The 19,347-nt window shown below is 41.8% G+C and overlaps 2 protein-coding genes across 2 annotated transcripts in view; both read right to left on the bottom strand.

Moving 5' to 3' along the window:
- Positions 1 to 19,347, bottom strand: part of baiap2l1b (BAR/IMD domain containing adaptor protein 2 like 1b) — a 77,631-nt gene that overhangs the window by 14,613 nt on the left and 43,671 nt on the right. Inside the window, exons 7-11 of the mRNA XM_073856831.1 lie at positions 19,136 to 19,288; positions 15,916 to 16,071; positions 15,726 to 15,831; positions 15,318 to 15,531; positions 8,794 to 8,853 (exon numbers count right to left, since the gene is read on the bottom strand). Coding sequence (XP_073712932.1) covers positions 8,794 to 8,853; positions 15,318 to 15,531; positions 15,726 to 15,831; positions 15,916 to 16,071; positions 19,136 to 19,288 — 689 coding nt within the window. The remainder of the gene's footprint in view (positions 1 to 8,793; positions 8,854 to 15,317; positions 15,532 to 15,725; positions 15,832 to 15,915; positions 16,072 to 19,135; positions 19,289 to 19,347) is intronic.
- LOC141350967 (small ribosomal subunit protein uS2) lies at positions 6,199 to 7,292 on the bottom strand. The gene has a single exon (XM_073856830.1). It carries the CDS (start codon positions 7,202 to 7,204, stop codon positions 6,272 to 6,274), a length of 933 nt encoding a protein of 310 aa, XP_073712931.1. The 5' UTR covers positions 7,205 to 7,292; the 3' UTR covers positions 6,199 to 6,271.

Raw genomic sequence — 19,347 nt, 5'->3', positions numbered from 1 at the left:
CGATGACGGACGACTCTGATGTCTGTGCCAAATTTCAAGAGTTTTCGAGTATGTTAAGGCCCCCAAAATGTCCAAAAGTGTTAAAAAAAAAAAAAAATAATAATAATAAATATAGCTGCAAGCAGCAATGGCGGGCCCTCGCACGTTTTTTTTACCGCTACATGGTGCGTCCGAGAAAACGATGCACGGTGGGCAAGTGCATCAAGTGGGTAAAATATCAGTGGGCTATTTAATGTTGTTTCTGAGCCATTTGGGGACTGTAGGTAAAAAACAACCCCACATTTTAGACAAGCAGGGGCACTAGTGAGCCACTTAAGAGACACGCCTTTATCTGACCTTTTTGTGCACACTTAACAGCCGAAAACTCTGATGTGTGTGCCAAATTAAAATTTCAACTAAGCACGCCAAGAGCCTTAAACATGCCTGAAATTAAAGTAAAGTTTGACGCGTTGCCATAGGAACAGCGTTCGAGATGTCAAAAATTCCTTCGCAATATATCATCTACAATGTCTCGGCATCATGTTGACCACTTTTGGTGTCAATCGCATATATCCCATACGAGCAGTATTTAAAGGTTCACAGCATGTAACTGTCAGCCTTAAATATGTGTAAAAATGAAAGTGAAGTTTGACGCGTTGCCATGGGAACAGCGTTCGAGATATCAAAAATTCCTTCGCAATTTATCATCTACAATGTCTTTGCATTATGTTGACCACTTCTCGTGTCAATCGCATGAAAATCCTAGAAGGAGTATTTAAAAGTTAACTGTATGCAACTGAAAGGCTTAAATATGCCTTTAAAATGAAAGTAAAGTTTGAACGGTTGCCATGGGAACAGCGTTTGAGATATCAAAAATCCCTTCGCAATTTATCATCTACAATGTCTCGGCATCATGGTGACCACTTCTCGTGTCAATCGCATGAAAATCCTAGGAGGAGTATTTAAAAGAACATTGCATGGAACTTTCAAAAAAATCCAGCTTTGTGACTGACACACTTCCTGGCGCCTGCTGGTGGCGCTATACCCGAGACTCACAATAGGCACATCGATGCGATCGGAATGTTCAGACGAACAAACACCCCGCGTGTCATCACAATAAGACATTTTTTGCCTTAGATATTAGACACTTCCTGTTTCTCTGATTTCGCCACAACTTTGTCGGCTCGCCATGGCAGAACCGTTCGAGATATCAAAAATCCCTTCGCAATTTAGCAAGTACAATGTCTCGACATCATGTTCACCACTTTTGGTGTCAATCGCATGCATCCTCTAGGAGGAGTATTCAAAAGTTCAACACATGCATTTTTAAAAAAATCCAAAATAGCTGACTTCCTGTTGGGCGGAGCTTAAATGTTAGAGGGCGAAAGTTGTTCGGGTCGATGAGATCTATATGCGTACCAACTCTCGTACATATGCGTACATGTTTGCACGATCTGTGCCCCAATGTTTGTTTTTGCATTGCAGGGGGCGCTACAGAGCTCCCTTTGCCACGCCCGTGGTCCAGCCTTTGCCCAGACCTGATGGCCGACGACTCTGACTTCTGTGCCAAATTTCAAGAGTTTTCGAGTATGCTAAGGCACCCAAAGTGCCCAAAAGTGTTAAAAAAAAGAAAATAATAATAAAAAAATAATAATCCTAAGGAAAACAATAGGGCTTCGCACCTTTCGGTGCAGGCCATTCTGGCCTGCTCCTCGGTGCTCGGGCCCTAATAATAAAAAATATAGCTGCAAGCAGCGATGGCGGGCCCTCGCACGTTTATTTACCGCTACACGGTGCCTTCGAGAAAAACGATTCACGGTGGGCAAGTGCATCAAGCGGGTAAATATCTGTGGAGTATTTCATGTTGCTACTGACCTATTTAGGTACTGTAGGTAAAAGAAACCCCACATTTTAGACAATCGGGGGCGCTAGTGAGCCACTAAAATAGACACGCCTTTATCTGACCTTTTTGTCAACACTTAACAGCCGACAACTCTCATGTGTGTGCCAAATTTAAAGTTAATCTAAGCACGCCATGAGCCTTAAATATGCCTGAAATTAAAGTAAAGTTTGATGCGTTGCCATGGCAACAGCGTTCGAGATGTCAAAAATTCCTTCGCAATTTAGCATCTACAATGTCTCTGCATCATGTTGACCACTTTTAGTGTCAACCGCATAAACATTTTAGGAGGAGTATTTAAAAGAACATCACATGGAACTGTCAAAAAAATCAATCTTTGTGACTGCAACACTTCCTGGCGCCTGGTGGTGGCACTATACCCGAGACTCACAATAGGCACATTGATGCGATCGAAATCTTCAGACGAACAAACACCCCGCATGGCATCACAATAAGATATTTTTTACCTTACATATTAGACACTTTCTGTTTCTCTGATTTCGCCATAAATTTGTCGCCTCGCCATGACAGAACCGTTCGAGATATTAAAAATCCCTTCACAATTTAGCAAGAACAATGTCTCGGCATCATGTTCACCACGTTTGGTGTCAATCCCATGAATCCCCTAGAAGGAGTATTCAAAAGTTCACCGTATGCATTTTTTAAACCATCCAAAATGGCCGACTTCCTGTTGGGCGGAGCTAATAGGTTTGATTGTGAAAATTGTTAGTGTCGATGGGATCTATATACGTACCAACTCTCGTACATGTGCGTACATGTTTGCCCGATTTGTGCACCAATAATTTTTTTGCATTATAGGGGGCACTACAGAACCCTACTGCCATGGCCATGTTCCAGCGTTTGCCCGGTCCTAATGGCCGATGACTTTGAGGTCTGTGCCAAATTCCCGGTGTTTTCGAGCATGTTAAGGCACCCAAAGTGCATGCCAAGTGCTTAAATATGCCTGAAAATGAAAGTAAAATTTGACGTGTTGCCAATGGAGCAGCATTCGAGATATCAAAAATCCCTTCGCAATTTATCATCTACAATGTCTCAGCATCATGTTGACCACTTTTGGTGTCAATCGCATGAAAATCCTAGGAGGAGTATTTAAAAGTTCACCGCATGCAACCGTCAAAAAATCCACCTTTTGTGACTGTCACACTTCCTGGCGCCTGGTGGTGGCGCTATACCCGAGACTCACAATAGGCACAGCGATGCGATCGGAATCCTTGGCCGAACATACACACTGCGTTTCATCCCAATAAGACATTTTTTGCTTTAGATATTAGACACTTCCTGTTTCTCTGAATTCGCCATAAATTTGTCGCCTCGCCATGGCAACACCGTTCAAGATATCAAAAATCCCTTTGCAATTTAGCAAGTCCAATGTCTCAGCATCATCTTCACCACGTTTGGTGTCAATCGTATGAATTCCCTAGGAGAAGTATTTAAAAGTTCATGACTGACACACTTCCTGGCGCCTGGTGGTGGCGCTATACCCGGGAGTCACAATAGGCACATCGATGCGATCGGAATCATCAGACAAACAAACACCCCGCATGGCATCACAATAAGACATTTTTTGGCTATCATATTAGACACTTCCTGTTTCTCTAAATTCGCCATGACTTTGTCACCTCGCCATGGCAGAACCGTTCGAGATATCAAAAATCCCTTCGCAATTTAGCAAGTACAATGTCTTGACATCATGATCACCACGTTTGGTGTCAATCCCATGAATCCCCTAGAAGGAGTATTTAAAAGTTCACCGCATGCATTTTTTAAACAATCCAAAATGGCAGACTTCCTGTTGGGCGGAGCTAAAATGTTAGAGGGCGAAAGTTGTTCGGGTCGATGAGATCTATATGCGTACCAACTCTCGTACATGTGTGTACATGTTTGCCCGATCTGTGCACCAATGTTTTTTTTTGCATTACAGGGGGCGCTACAGAGCCCCTGTGCCACGCCCGTGTTCCAGCCTTTGCCCGTTCGCAATGACGGACGACTTTGACGTCTGTGCCAAATTTCAAGAGTTTTCGAGTATGTTTAGGCACCCAAAATGCCCAAAAGTGTTAAAAAAAATAAAAATAATAAAAAAAAAAAAAAAAAAATAATAAATCCTAAGAAAAACAATAGGGCTTCGCACCTTTCGGTGCAGGCCATTCTGGCCTGCTCCTCGGTGCTCGGGCCCTAAATATATCTTCAAGCAGCGATGGCGGGCCCGCGCACGTTATTTAACCGCTACACCGTGCCGCCGAGAAAACGATGCAAGGTGGGCATGTGCATCAAGTGGGTAAATATCAGTGGACTATTTCATGTTGCTACTGACCCATTTAGGTACAGTAGGTAAAAGAAACCCCATATTTTAGACAAATGGGGGCGCTAGTTAGCCACCAAATAGACACGCCTTTATCTGACGTTTTTGTCAACACCTAACAGCCGAAAACTCTGATGTGTGTGCCAAATTTAAAGTTCAACTAAGCACGCCAAGAGCTTTAAACATGCCTGAAATGAAAGTAAAGTTTGACGTGTTGCCATGGGAACAGCGTTCGAGATGTCAAAAATTCCTTCGCAATTTATCATCTACAATGTCTCGGCATCATGTTGACCACTTTTGGTGTCAATCGCATGAAAATCCTAGAAGGAGTATTTAAAAGTTAACTGCATGAAACTGAAAGGCTTAAATATGCCTTTAAAATGAAAGTAAAGTTTGACAGGTTGCCATGGGAACAGCGTTTGAGATATCAAAAATCCCTTCGCAATTTATCATCTACAATGTCTCGGCATCATGTTGACCACTTTTGGTGTCAATCGCATGAAAATCCTAGAAGGAGTATTTAAAAGAACATTGCATGGAACTTTAAAAAAAATCCAGCTTTGTGACTGACACACTTCCTGGCGCCTGGTGGTGGCGCTATACCCGGGAGTCACAATAGGCACATCGATGCGATCGGAATCTTCAGACGAACAAACACCCCGCGTGTCATTACAATAAGACATTTTTTGCCTTAGATATTAGACACTTCCTGTTTCTCTGATTTCGCCACAACTTTGTCGCCTCGCCATGGCACAACCGTTCGAGATATCAAAAATCCCTTCGCAATTTAGCAAGTCCAATGTCACGACATCATGATCACCACGTTTGGTGTCAATCCCATGAATCCCCTGGGAGGAGTATTTAAAAGTTCACCGTATGCATTTTTTAAACAATCCAAAATAGCCGACTTCCTGTTGGGCGGAGCTAAAATGTTAGAGGGTGAAAGTTGTTCGGGTTGATGAGATCTATATGCGTACCAACTCTCGTACATGTGCGTACATGTTTGCACGATCTGTGCATCAATGTTTTTTTTTTCATTACAGGGGGCGCTACAGAGCCCCTGTGCCACGCCCGTGTTCCAGCCTTTGTCTGTTCGCAATGACGGACGACTCTAACGTCTGTGCCAAATTTCAAGAGTTTTCGAGTATGTTAAGGCACCCAAAATGCCCAAAAGTGTTAAAAAAAATAAAAATAAAAATAAAAATAAATAAAAAAATAATAAATTCGAGCAAAAACAATAGGGCTTCGCACCTTTCGGTGCAGGCCATTCTGGCCTGCTCCTCGGTGCTCGGGCCCTAATAATAATCCGAGCAAAAACAATAGGGCTTCGCACCTTTCGGTGCAGGCCATTCTGGCCTGCTCCTCGGTGCTCGGGCCCTAATAAGAAAACAAGTACTAGTTTGATCATGACACCAAATACTGCTGATTTGATCTCATTTTTGACCATCAAACACAGACAGGCCAACATGAGAGCCAGGGAATCCCTTTCAGAGATGTAGCCCAGAGAGGGCGGTGGTCAGCGGGGCGAGTGAACACTGACGTCCGCTCACGCTTTGGTTCTCATACGTACCGAATCTTACTAAGCAAACGTTCAAACAGGCGCTATCTTTACTAATCGACTGTAGATTTAAAGATAATACATACATATTCTCGACTGAACTAATCTTAAAACTACACTTTGTGACCAAGAAACGTTAATATAAAGAAACGGCTACTCCGTCCATTGAGTTATTATGAGATTCAAAACAGCCGAAAGTGTTACCTGTCATTCTGGCCGCCCTCAAATCCGTGGCGGAAGAAAGTAGTTCCCAAACAAAGAGGCTTTTAAAATAACTCCGTTGTTGTTTTCTAGTTTTCTTTTTTCAAACGTGTGCTGTCGAACTGTTGTATAAATGCAATATCGCTCTCGGAGTCGTGTGATATAGCTCTATATCATCACGGCTGTGATTGCCTACGGCCTCGTGCCTCTGGCCTAATCACAGCCGTGATGATATAGAGCTTTTTTTTTTTTTTTTTAAACAACCAGATTTATTTATTCAATGTCATCACACCGAACTGCTGGTTAACATCACTTAAGACCAGTCAGCAGTGGTGCCACCCCATTCTCCAGCCTGAGCTGTGGGGGCAGCAGACCAGTCCTCTGTGGCAGGCTGAGCGCTCCAGTCCTCAGCAAACGCCTCAGCAGGGGCAGCCTTAGCTGGAGCTGCAGGTTCAATGCCAGCTGGGAACTGCTGGATGGGCACAGATGGAACCGGCACACCCTCAGACCAGTCGGTAACCTCAGGCTGGGTGAAATCAGGTGGGGGAGCGGACCATTCACCCTGGAACTCCTCCTTGCCAACAGCCTTCTCGGCAGCAGCCAGCTCCTCCTTCTCAATCTCCTCTGGATCTCTGTAAAAGTACAGATCAGGCATGACCTCCCATGGGTGCTCCCTGGAGATGGTGCCCCTCATCCTCAGAACCTCTCTGGCCAACATCCACCACATCAAACCAGTAGAGTGGTGACCCTTGTTGTTGCAGGGGATGGCAATGTCGACGTATCTCAAAGGAGAGTCTGTGTTGCAGAGGGCGATGGTTGGGATGTTGACGTAAGATGCTTCAGTCAGCGGCTGATGGTCGGCACGAGGATCGGTCACGATCAGGAGGCGGGGCTCCCTGAAAGCAGCCTGAATCTGATTGGTGAAGGTTCCAGGAGTGAAACGACCAGCGAAGGTGGTGGCACCAGTGGCAGAGGCGAACTTGAGCACAGCTCTCTGGCCGGTGTTCCTGGAGGAGATAACACAAACGTCAGCTGGATTCTCAATGGCGACAATAGCACGAGCAGCCAGCAGGAGTTTCTCCCAAGTCTTTTTCAGATTGATGATGTACACGCCGTCACTCTTTCTCTTGTAGACGTACTGCTCCATCTGGAAGTCCATGTTGGTTCCTCCCAGATGGGTTCCTGCAGCCAGAAACTTCAGCACATCCTCCTCCTTCATTTGAAGGACATCCAGACCTCCGGACATCGTGACCACTTTCCCTGCGTTACGAGTTTAGTGGAAAAGCACGAGACAACGCCGTATGGAGTTCTGCACTTCACGGCAAAAAGAGGGTGATGATATAGAGCTATATCACACTCCTACTCAAGCGATACTGCTTAATTATGATAATAGTCTTGACTACATCACAAATCCCAGGAAGTAAACTGTTGCCTACAATCCACTTGTTTGTTGTAGTCCAAGAAAAGAGATCTAAGTTGAAGAAGATAACTCTCGTCATTGTTTCCTTTGGGGTTTGTACCTTTTGCATATCATTAACCTGTACTAACACACACTTAAACACCAAAGGAAATGTAAAATCGTGAATCGGACGATAGGTGCTCTTTAAATCATTCTGCGCTTGAAATGGCTGCAATTGTTGGCATTGCAGCGATCAGAGAGCATGTGGTACAATGCAGAGGATGTTTTCCCCACACGTAACAGTTTATTTGGAATTACAGAGGAACATATTATTAAAAAATATTGTTTGGCAAGCCATGTTATTTTTTATTTGCTGGAGGAAATCACTAGAAGTCACACAATACCAAGTTTTAAAAATTTTTTGTAAACCCTTATTTTTTGTCATTCTTTTCTCTGTACTATGGCTTTGTTAGCTGAGATTTCACACCCTGCATTTTCAGCTGCGATGTCCGTGGTGCTGAACTCAAGCGCCTCAGGCGTAAGTAGATCACTCGCACCTGAGGAGCATCAGCTCTGCTTATTCGCCCGTGCTATTTAATTTGTGCCTTTTTAGTAAATAACCTGCAGATATTACCACCGCCTTCTGTGCTTTTTGGAATTGAACTCTCATGCTAATTTACCGTTTAGTAAATCTGGCCCCTAGTATTTAAATTTGTGCAGAGCTTATGCACTAAGTCTTAAAAACACATAGTTTATGATCATCGGGTACGTCAGTGGAAACTTGACTTTAGTTTAAGATATCGTAGGACAATCTCTTGACTTATATTATATGTATATTATCAGTGGTGTATAAAGACCTTACATAATGAACTGTTTTGTTTTTATTACCTTAGAATGATACATTTTTATCTACATACACGCGGGTCCCCTTACATTGAAGTCGCCGTCATGTTTCTACAGTAGCCCTAAATGGACATAACTGCTCTTTAGAGCGCGTTTTGTCACTACGTTGTCTAAGACGATGACGTGTTTGTCCTGTGGCGAGTACCGTAGCTTTTCTATGCATTTCGAAAGGGAGGGGTGAGCTGTGGACAGAGCCATTGGTTGAAATTCACAATCTCACCACTAGATGCCACTAAAACTCACCTGACTGCACCTTTAAATAACGGATTATAAAATGACATACAGTTCATGTAAAGGTGTGTGTTTATATTTCAGAAGCAGCATAATGTAAGAGCCAATCCTGCCCCATCAGACAGCATTTTAATAAACCAGGCTTCATTATACTACATTTCGAGTCTCATGCTGATTTAATGTGGTTGTAATAGTCCTAAAATAAGGCCTGACTGAGCTTCAGAAGCCTCACAGCGATAGCTATCAGGCAGCTAATCAGGACAACAAAAGGCTGTGTTAGTGTTAATGTGGTGTCTGCTTACCTGTTATTTACTGCTGGCTCCGTGTATGCACGACAGTAAGAGGATGGAAACCAGCCCCGCCTGAGGAAATACAGAGCGAACATGTCAATTACACTGAGAAAGAAAGAACGAGAAGCTTTTATCAGGGCTAAAACCTCACAGTAATGTCTGCCGAGTCATTTTTTTGAAATTGCGGGACAGCATTTTAAGAGCAATTTGAACATGAATGTATTGCGTTGTATTCTTAGAAAGCGAATGCTAGTGGAGGATTGCTCCACCTGCCGCATCTGTCACCTGGAGCGGTGTGATGTTGACATTACATCAAATCCACACAGGACAGGCTGTCATTACACGAAACACAATGACAGTGTTTGTCTTGATGTGACATTTCCCTCAAGACTTAGAAATCTACGGGAATGTGAATATTAAATGCATATTTGGTTACTAAAATCGCCCCATAAGGAACAAGGAAAGACATAAACATTGTGTTTTGCATTTCATTTAGCACATCTGTCTGTTTAAATGGCAAGGTTAAACTACGTCTGGGCTATACACACTTAAAAATAAATAAATAAATTATATAACTTCCACATAAAAAATGCATTTTCTGTATGAAGAAGCATATTTGCCCTGTGTTCCAGTACATGTTTAATTATGTTAATATTTGCCTATCTGTGTTCGTGTGTGCTTAACTATTTACTTTAAATCAACCAGTGTTAAAAGCCATTAAAGGCGCTGTGATAGTCCTGTAACTCCAGAACACAGAGACTGGAAAGTTTTATGTCCCATCTGCCATTCAGCAACATGAGGTCATTTATTGACCTTGTTATGTACATTATTAATAAGAGTCAAGAAGTCAGAGATTTGGTTTAAAAAGAGAAACTCAGCCCGTCTGAACAGCTTGATGTAGTGCTCTTAAATGCCCCTATGTAGCAAATAGTGCTTCCACGTAATTCGGTACATATTAGTGTGTTGCTAGGTGACAGATCTGACTATGTCGTTCCCAATAGAATTGAAATGGGTTTGATGTCGATACCAATATAAAAAATGTCAGGCATGTAACCTGAGATTAAAGAACTTATTAGAAATTAACTCTTATGTCACGCCACAGTCCATTACAGCACAAGAGCAGACAGTCTGAAAAACATCCACGCTGCTCTTTTCTATGCCATGACAGAGAGTGGTGGACATATGCTGCTAAGCTCTGAAAATGTCACAAAATAAGTACCATAAATGTAGGCCATACAGCCACAAACACATTTAAAAATGAAAATAATCATTCATTTTTAGGCTGTTCCTCACACAAACCTCAAGCAGAACTTAGCAGTTGTAGAGCTAGACGATATTGAATATTAGATATTATTGAGATAATTGTGCTAAAGATAAACAGAGATTGGATATTTTGAAAATAAAAAACTAAGATCATGCTTTTTTAAAGCCCCCCGTGGTCAAAAACCAAGGTTTAATTGTTGTTTTTAATACCTGATGAACAATAAAACCATTCACAGCCAATCAAATTTATTTGAACTTCAAGTGCATGCGCACTTGAATGGCAGTGGAGCTCTCATTGCTGAGGTCCATAACATAAAATTACCTCAGGTTTCCAGTGCTGATGCAGTTGCTGTGCAATTAGCCTTTCGCCGAGCCCCGCCCCCCTTAGTTACTGTTGCTACTTCCGACAAACAAATGACCAGCGCAACAGATTGCCATAACGGAAAGCGATATACCCGTGCGTGTCAGTGACATTTTTTGGAGCAATACCTCCGCGATTTCTTCCAGATCGAGGCAAAAGGGGTTACAGTATGCAGTGGAGGGATATATTCAAAATATAAAAATATGCAATGAAGGAGACACGACTTCTATCGAGGCTAATGCTTACCGGTCTCACGCAAAAAATGAGAAACCACATGACCTGTAACTCAAATGCAATCAGCACAGCCTTGTGGACCAGTCATGCTCTTGCACTGCCGAGTAAGTTATCTTTCATATGGTATAGTCTATTAATGTCTATTGCGAGTAGCTATTTTGTTAAAATACAAGGCTATGTTGGCTAGCTAAACCTACGTGTGTTTCAAAGCCATTCAAAGCTAACTAACATTTCTCAGTCTGTTGTTTTGAGGATAGCCGTTTTGAGAATCATAATGTTTTATTTATGGTGATAGATTTCACAAACAGGAAATAGTTTTGTCTTAAAAGTTGTAGGACAGATAATATAATAAATAAAATGTATAATATAATAAAATTGCACAGCAATTACGGGTTTGGGAAACTCAGGGGTAGGTTTTCCGTTCATAAAATGCTACATGAAAGATAAAAACAAATTATTTAAAGTTGATTGTTAAGGGGGCTTTGTTCGACTTTGTCGTAAACTGACGAAAAATAAAGTTGGGGAGCTGAAAGTCCCAACACAACAGCAGCTAATGTAGCTAGCGTTAGCTAACATGTTAACTAATGTTGGCAAAATAACTCATTAAATTTAGCATAGAGGGTAGGTTAACATTCTGGCAATTATATTCATGGTAATCATAACTTTGGTCCAATTTGTGTTCTTGCCTCTAGTTAGTAGATCTAGACCACACTGTAACTAGTTAGCTGTAAGCCTTACCTTTGTGCAGACGTATTTATGCTTTGTAAATGTTCGACACATTTAACTGAATGGGGCAGTCCACAATGTTTTATCCATTGAATGCACCGCTCACAAACGCTGCGGGCGTGAATGTTTGTCGGAGGTGCTCGCATAGTAACGGTTGCTGTGATGTGTGATTGGACAATGGCTGTTTTGGGGGAGGAGCTGGCGAAAGGTCAATTCAATATGTAATGTTTTTCCTCCCTCACTGACCAAGTCAAAAGGTAAGATATTAGATAACACAACCTATTAGATTCACAGTGTGTTGAATACATCTGCTGGTGTGAATGGCTCTTTATTGTATGAAAACTTTTGTGTGTGAAACTGCCAACTGTAGCATCTATTTACATATATATGTGGAGGCGGGGACTAATTTGCATATTTATATCTATGGTCCGAGCTGAACCAAACAAGTGGAGGCAGGGACTAACTCGCATAGTTATACCCATGGTCTATGCTAATGAGATCAAGTGGAGGCGGGGACTAATTCACATATTTATATCTATGGTCCGAGCTGAAGCAAACAAGTGGTTGCGGGGACTAATTTGTGGATGTAGGGACTAAACTTAAGCAAAAAAGTGAAGGCGGGACTACATAACATATTTATATCCATGTTATGAGCTGAAGCAAATGAGTGGAGGCGGGACTACATAGCATATTTATATCTATGGTCCAAGCTGAAGCAAACAATTGGAGACGAGACTACATAGCATATTTATGTGGTCCGAGCTGAAGCAAATGAGTGGATGCGGGCACTAATTCGCATATTTATATCTATGGTCCGAGCTGAAGCAAACAAGTGGAGGCGGGACTAATTAGCATATTAATATCTATCTTTCGAGCTGATGCAAATGAGTGGATGCGGGGACTAATTTGTGGATGTGGGGACTAAAATGAAGCAAATAAGTGGAAGCGGGACTACATAGCATATTTATATCTATGATCCGAGCTGAAGCAAATGAGTGGAGGCGGGACTACATAGCATATTTATGTGGTCCGAGCTGAAGCAAATGAGTGGAGGCGGGACTAATTAGCATATTAATATCTATCTTTCGAGCTGATGCAAATGAGTGAATGTGGGGACTAATTTGTGGATGTGGGGACTAAAATGAAGCAAATAAGTGGAGGCGAGACTACATAGCATATTCATATCTATGGTCCAAGCAGAAGCAAATGAGTGGAGGCAGGGACTAATTTGCATAATCCTAAAATGATTAAACCACATCACTGTGTGACACTTGCATTACATGTGAACGGCCCCTACGCTAATATGATTTCGTTTTTCTCTCCCTGTCTCTTCCTCGATCTGGAGGACAATGGGACAAACAGACCCAGTTCCGGTAAATTTGAAAGTCGGCACATCTCTGATCTACTGGTCGTCCTTCAACGTGATGCCCAGCTGATGCCTGACCAACGATCACCGGCAGAACCCGCTTAATCTCCGCTTAATCTCCTTATCCGTTTATATGTGTGTCTATACATATATATCTCCCAAGGGTTTTTCCCTCCTAGGACTTTTTTTTATTTCCTCGGCTAAAAAGCCCGGGTTTTTTTTTCTCCTAGGGTTTTTTTTTACCCCGGAGAGGCAGCCTTCTTGGGCTTAACTTAGCTTCCTCTTCTAGACGTTACATTAGTAATACGCTCGCTTATAATGTCGAGTCATAGCCGCAGCAAATTTGACTGCTTATGCTATCGTGTATTATGTTGTGCTATCTGTTGTTTTTCTGTGCTTTTACTGCTTCTATTAATGTAAAGCTGCTTTGAAACAATTAACTATTGTGAAAAGCGCTATATAAATAAAATTGAATTGAATCTATGGTCTGAGCTGAAGCAAACGAGTGGAGGCGGGGACTTATCTGCATATTCATATCTATGGCCCGAGCTGAAGCAAACGAGTGGAGGTGGGGACTTATTCCCATATTCACATCTATGGTCCGAGCTGAAGCAAACGAGTGGAGGCGGGGACTAATTTGCATAATCCTATCTATGGTCTCATCTGAAGCAAAAGAGTGGAGGCGGGGACTAATTTGCATAATCATATCTATGGTCTGAGCTGAAGCAAATGAGTGGAGGCAGGGACTCATTTGCATAATCCTATCTATGGTCAGAGCTGAAGCAAACCAGTGGAGGCGGGGACTAATCCGCATATTCATATCTATGGCCCGAGCTGAAGCAAACGAGTGGAGGTGGGGACTAATTCCCATATTCACATCTATGGTCCGAGCTGAAGCCAATTAGTGGAGGCGGGGACCAATTTGCATAATCCTATCTATGGTCCCAGCTGAAGCAAAAGAGGGGAGGCGGGGCTAATTTGCATAATCATATCTATGGTCTGAGCTGAAGCAAACAAGTGGATGCAGGGACTAATCTGCATATTCATATCTATGGCCCGAGCTAAAGCAAACGAGTGGAGGTGGGGACTAATATTCATATTCATATCTATGGTCCAAGCTGAAGCAAATGAGTGGAGGCGGGGACTAAAGATACAATGAACAATATCGTTGGGATTACTTTCTGAGCGATTTTTTTTCCACCTGATGAATGATAAACCAATCAAATCTACTTGAATCTAAAGTGCACGCGCATTTGCATGACAGATGACACTGTGGAGAAGCTCATTGCTGAGGTCCATAACATAAAATGACCTCAGGTATCCAAAGGTAAAATATTAGATTACACAAACTACTTCACTTTACAGCGTTTTAAGGACATCTGATGGTTGCCTGCTGTGTAAATGCAACAAGAACCGCATATTTACATATTCAGTGACATGTAAACAATAGCAAAAGTTTTTATGACAAGAAATATGCAATATTAGTTAATGCCATTAAAGGCAAGTGCTTTGCTTGAGTGCCGCATGTGAGCAAATTAGCATAAAGTTAATGTTATCGTCCGGTGATGTGGACGCTAATAGTTATCGTTTCACAGTAGAAAGTAATTTGAGTATGATAAAATGTGAGAGAGTAAATGATGAAAGTTGTCATTTTTGGGTGACCTTCAAAGGATGAGTAATTCGCCATGCCTTTAATCAGTTCTTAAAGTGACCTCAGTGCTCCTTATGCGCTCACAGAATGAATCCTGTTTGATCTGGTAGGATTCATTTAAATCAACATCATCCATATTTTGGCAGGAAAATGTGTTCAGAGTGTTTTCTCCATCATAACTGTGCTATTCTGATTACAGCTTCTGCACCTGCTGAAATACCTCAAACCCTCGGGAGATTTTGCTTTTTATTTCAGATAAGCTGTTGTCTTTAACTAGGCTTCACATCGCTTTGATTGACACGCGATGAAGTGAGAGATCTTCACAGCTGGTCTGGGGAACGGCACCAACAGCTGTGTACACACGAGGGCTCTCCAGTTTCTGAGCTACTTCTGTGTATTTAAGCTGGATGATTGTGATGTTGCGTGTTGGCTAGCCAAACCACTGTACCTCAGTGTTATGTATTTTATATTACAATTTAGTATGCAAATCACAGTCTATTCAAAAATTAAACAAAAACTAATTCAATTCTGACTCGACCGCTTGGTCTGAACCAGAGTTTCACCTACAGCTTGTTTATTTCAAACTAGTATTTGCCTTTAAACCACAGTATATTTGAATCAACATATGTACTGCAGTAATATCAGGTGTTTACCACTATGGTAACCAGGACACTTCAGAGGATATGGCTTAATGTTTTTATATATTTGGTTGTACGATCAAAATGACAAAACCGCACATTTATTTACCTCCAATTATTTAGATCAACAGCAGTTCAACAAATAAGACTGCATTATACCCAGGGTTCCCACACCTTAGTTAACTTCAAATTCAAGGACCTTCAAGGACTACACTTCTGTCGCAAATTACGATTAAACTAAAACTTAATGTTTGAATGTTGTGTACAGTGGAAAGGTGGCTTAAGAGTTATACTCACTGCTTGTTTTTTTGCAGTTCTCCATAGAGCCAACCGTCCTTTTCGTCCGGGATCAGCAGCGTGATAATGTCACCCTCATCAAAGCTCAGCAGCGTGCTGTTATTTCCAGACTTGTGGGGAAAAATGGTGCGCACTTTAGGTCTTTTGTCTATGTGATTGAGACCAGTGGCCATCGACACAGATCTGGACAATACATTGTCTTCATTGTTGCGGTCTAGAAAAGACAAGACAGGCATACGTCAAATGACCTCAAACACGACTGCAATGTTACCAATCACAATGTGTGTGATCCTGGGAATTGAACCCATGGCCTTTACGCTGCTAACGGAATGCTCTACAGTTTAAATACAGGAACAGGATTTAAATGTGACAGTAATAGGACAAAATATGGTAGGTACTGGTTATCACCTGACTCTCTTTCTTGTCTGGGGGTGTCTTGATTAAACATGTTGACCAGTGGACTCGTCTGGGGAGGTGCTGGAGGTGGAATCATTGCTTCTGGGTTTAGCTGCACAAGTATAGAAAAATAACAACAGGTAAGATTTCACCACTCACATTAGCACACTGAAAGTCATGTGATAGGACGAAGTGTCTTTAGCCTGCTGTGGCGTTGGGGGGCTGGAGATGCCTGAGGAGTAATGGAGACTGGAGTGCGTAGACCTTCGATCATGGACATCACGCTTTCTGGGACATTGGTCGCATCACAACATTTGTCCTGCCAGGTGTTCAGGTTCTCCATCATCAGCTCTCGAGCCTTCAAGAAACCAAAAGACCTAAGTTTTAGACTTTTTCACACTTCTGGGTTTTTGGCTTTCGTATTGGCCAATCTTTCTCCGGTAACATCTGTATTAAACAACTTCGTATAAACAGCTATCATGGAACTATATATGGAATACATGGAAGTTGCCATTTTGCGCCGCCATGTTTCTACAGTAGCCCTACACGGACAAACTGCTCTGCGTTTCATCACTATGTTATTGGGCTATGTGTGAATAATCAGAACATAAAAACTGCATGTAAGCAGAAATAAAGTTAGTTAGAGTCATGTAAACATCTTACTGTGAATATGTCCTTACTCTGATTACTGGAAATAATCGCATTATTGGTGTGCATGTAAAAGTAGTCAATGATGCGTTTGTCCTGTCGTGGCTACCGTAGCTTCTTTATATGTTTCAAAAGGGAGAGTGGACTGAGCCATATACGGCTACACAATGTACATATACAATGTACATGGGGTTTGAAAATTTGATGTACACGTGCACTAGCCTGGCTCCGCCCTCCTACGTGCTTAATTGTCATTTCGCTTCAGTACAACGTCTGGGACTGCTGGGTAGAGTTTCGTTTTTTTTCCCGGCAAAAATCTGCAGGTCCAATCAGCGAACAGAGGGGGGTGGCTAAGAAAGATGACGTTGAGGTCGTGCGCCAGACACGCTATGGCCCTCCTCCCCACGGGGTTCGGGAAAAGTTTGATTCGTTAGCGATTGGTTATGGCAGATTCAGAGTGACTCTGGGCAGATCCAATAGTTTTAAACTTCAACAGAGGACCCTCCTTAACGGAATTAACGCTTTGCAATGGAGCGTGGCCAGAGTGGACCCCTCTGATGATGAAAATTGCGTCATGTGCACTGTACACATACCCTTACATATGCGTAAAAAACGAGACTATACTTCGGCCTTAACAAAAAAACAAGAACTTTCTTAAAAAAATGTAGGAATACTTAGTGCAGCCTTTAACACAATAGATCACACAATCTTACTCAATAGACTAGGAAACTATGTTGGCATTAGTGGTCAGGCGTTAGCCTGGTTTAGATCGTATCTAACAAATCACTATCACTTTGTTTATCTAAATGAGGAAGAATCATATCACTCCCCAGTTAAATATGGCATACCGCAGGTATCAGTTCTAGGTCCTATCCTTTTCTTGTTATATATGTTACCTCTATGAGACATCATCAGGAAACATAACGTAAGTTTTCACTGCTATGCAGATGATACCCAGCATTATATCTCGTCATATCCTAGCAAAACCCACCAGTTTGCTAAGCTAACAGACTGTATTAGCGATATTAGTGACTGGATGGCACATAACTTCCTTATGCTAAACTCCAATAAGACAGAGATATTTATTATTAAACCGAATCGCTCCAAACAAAATATGTCCGATCTAAGGTGCCTAGATGGCAGCACCTTGGTGCCATCTTCCACAGTTAAGAACCTAGGTGTGATGTTCAACAGCAATTTATCCTTGGATAGTCATATCTCAAACATCTGCCGCACAGCTTACTTCCATCTTAGAAATATCTCAAAAATATGCCTAATGCTGTCTGCATCAGATGCAGAGAAGCTTATCCACGCTTTTATGACCTCTAGAATAGACTATTGTAACTTGCTACTCGATGGATGCCATGCAAATCAGGTAAACAAGCTTTAGCTAGTTCAAAATGCCACTGCAAGAGTGCTTATTTGAACTAAGAAGTATGACCACATAAGCCCAATTCTGGCATCTTTACACTGGCTACCAGTTAAATATCGCATACATTTTAAAATATTTCTAATCACATATAAAACCTTAATCTTAGAGAATTACTATCAGAATACAATGCATCACGTACACTGTGGTCGCAAAATTCTGGTCTCTCATTATCCCTAGAATATCAAAAGTGTTTAAAGGTGGTAGATCCTTTTCCTACTTAGCTCCTAAGCTCTGGAATGATTTACCATCTGATGTCCGAGAATCAGACGCAGTTGATCACTTTAGGTCTAAACTTAAGACTTTTTTCTTTGACAAAGCATTCACATAATTTGTCTAGAAAATATACTTATCTTGCAATAGTTAGCTTGTACGGAACAAAGCATTCACATAACTCGTCTGGGTAATTTACTAATGTCTGGCCTGTCTGGAACCAAGCAGATATTAAACCACAACACTTTGTGACACTTGCATTACATGCAAATGGGCCCTATGCTAATAGGATTTTGTCTCTCTCTCCATGTCTCGTCCTCGATCCCGAGGACAATGAGACTAACAGACCCAGTTCGGCTGCCGTGAAGGTCAACACGTCACTGATCTACTGGCCATCCTTCAAGCATGATGCCTGCCAAACGACTGCTAAATCTCCTTATCGGTTTACATATATTTATATATATATATATCTTCCAAGGGTTTTTTCCTCCTAGGACTTTTCCCATTGGGTTTTTATCCTAGGTTTTTTTCCACCCCTGGGAGTCAGCTGACTTTGGCTTAACCTAGCACCTTTTACATAAGACACGTTTTGTGAATCTGGCCCCAGGACCACTATATCCTGCATGCTTTCTGTTTCAGAAAACTATAACAGTAAACAACTTTTGTTGTAAACTCTCTTGTATTTCATTTCATAGACTTTTTACATATTCATAAAACGTTTAATCATCATTTTAAAAGGTTTTCGATTGTCGAAAAAGACCTACTGGATCCAACAGTCCAATCACGAAGACAGAGACCAGCAATCTCTCTCTCATGAATTAGAGTAGACATTTAATTTACATGATTGAGGCAGTGAGGGATAAGTACAGTATATTTAATATGCCACTCATGAACACTCAGCTTATGAAACTTTCAAAAATTTTCTGCAAAAAATAGCACATGACCAACCACCTGAGACGGTTCAGCATATTGGATGAACTGCATGTCTATCCCTCACAGCTTTGTTCTCATTCACGAAAAAATGAGATATTTGTACATACACCATCTTTGTTCCTAAATGTAAACTAACAATAAAATAATTCACTTCGCTTTTGTATAATGTCAGAGATCTATGAGGCATGTTGTAACAAACCTTGTCATGGAAAGCTGAGATCTGAAAAGAAAAGTTGCAGTGCTTGTCCACCAGGAAACAGAAGCGTCTCTTCTCCTCCAGGAGAGCCTCACGGCAGCCATCGGCGATGAACTTCTGCATGTCCATCTGACGGTGAGTGAGAGTCTCTATACACTGCAGAAAACCAAAAAACAAAGAGAGAGGTCATCACAATGGCCTTATCAGCTGTCCAA

Source organism: Misgurnus anguillicaudatus, chromosome 19, assembly GCF_027580225.2.
Source record: "Misgurnus anguillicaudatus chromosome 19, ASM2758022v2, whole genome shotgun sequence".
NCBI classification, from domain to species: Eukaryota; Metazoa; Chordata; class Actinopteri; order Cypriniformes; family Cobitidae; genus Misgurnus; species Misgurnus anguillicaudatus.
This window is presented reverse-complemented; position numbering and strand designations above follow the sequence as displayed.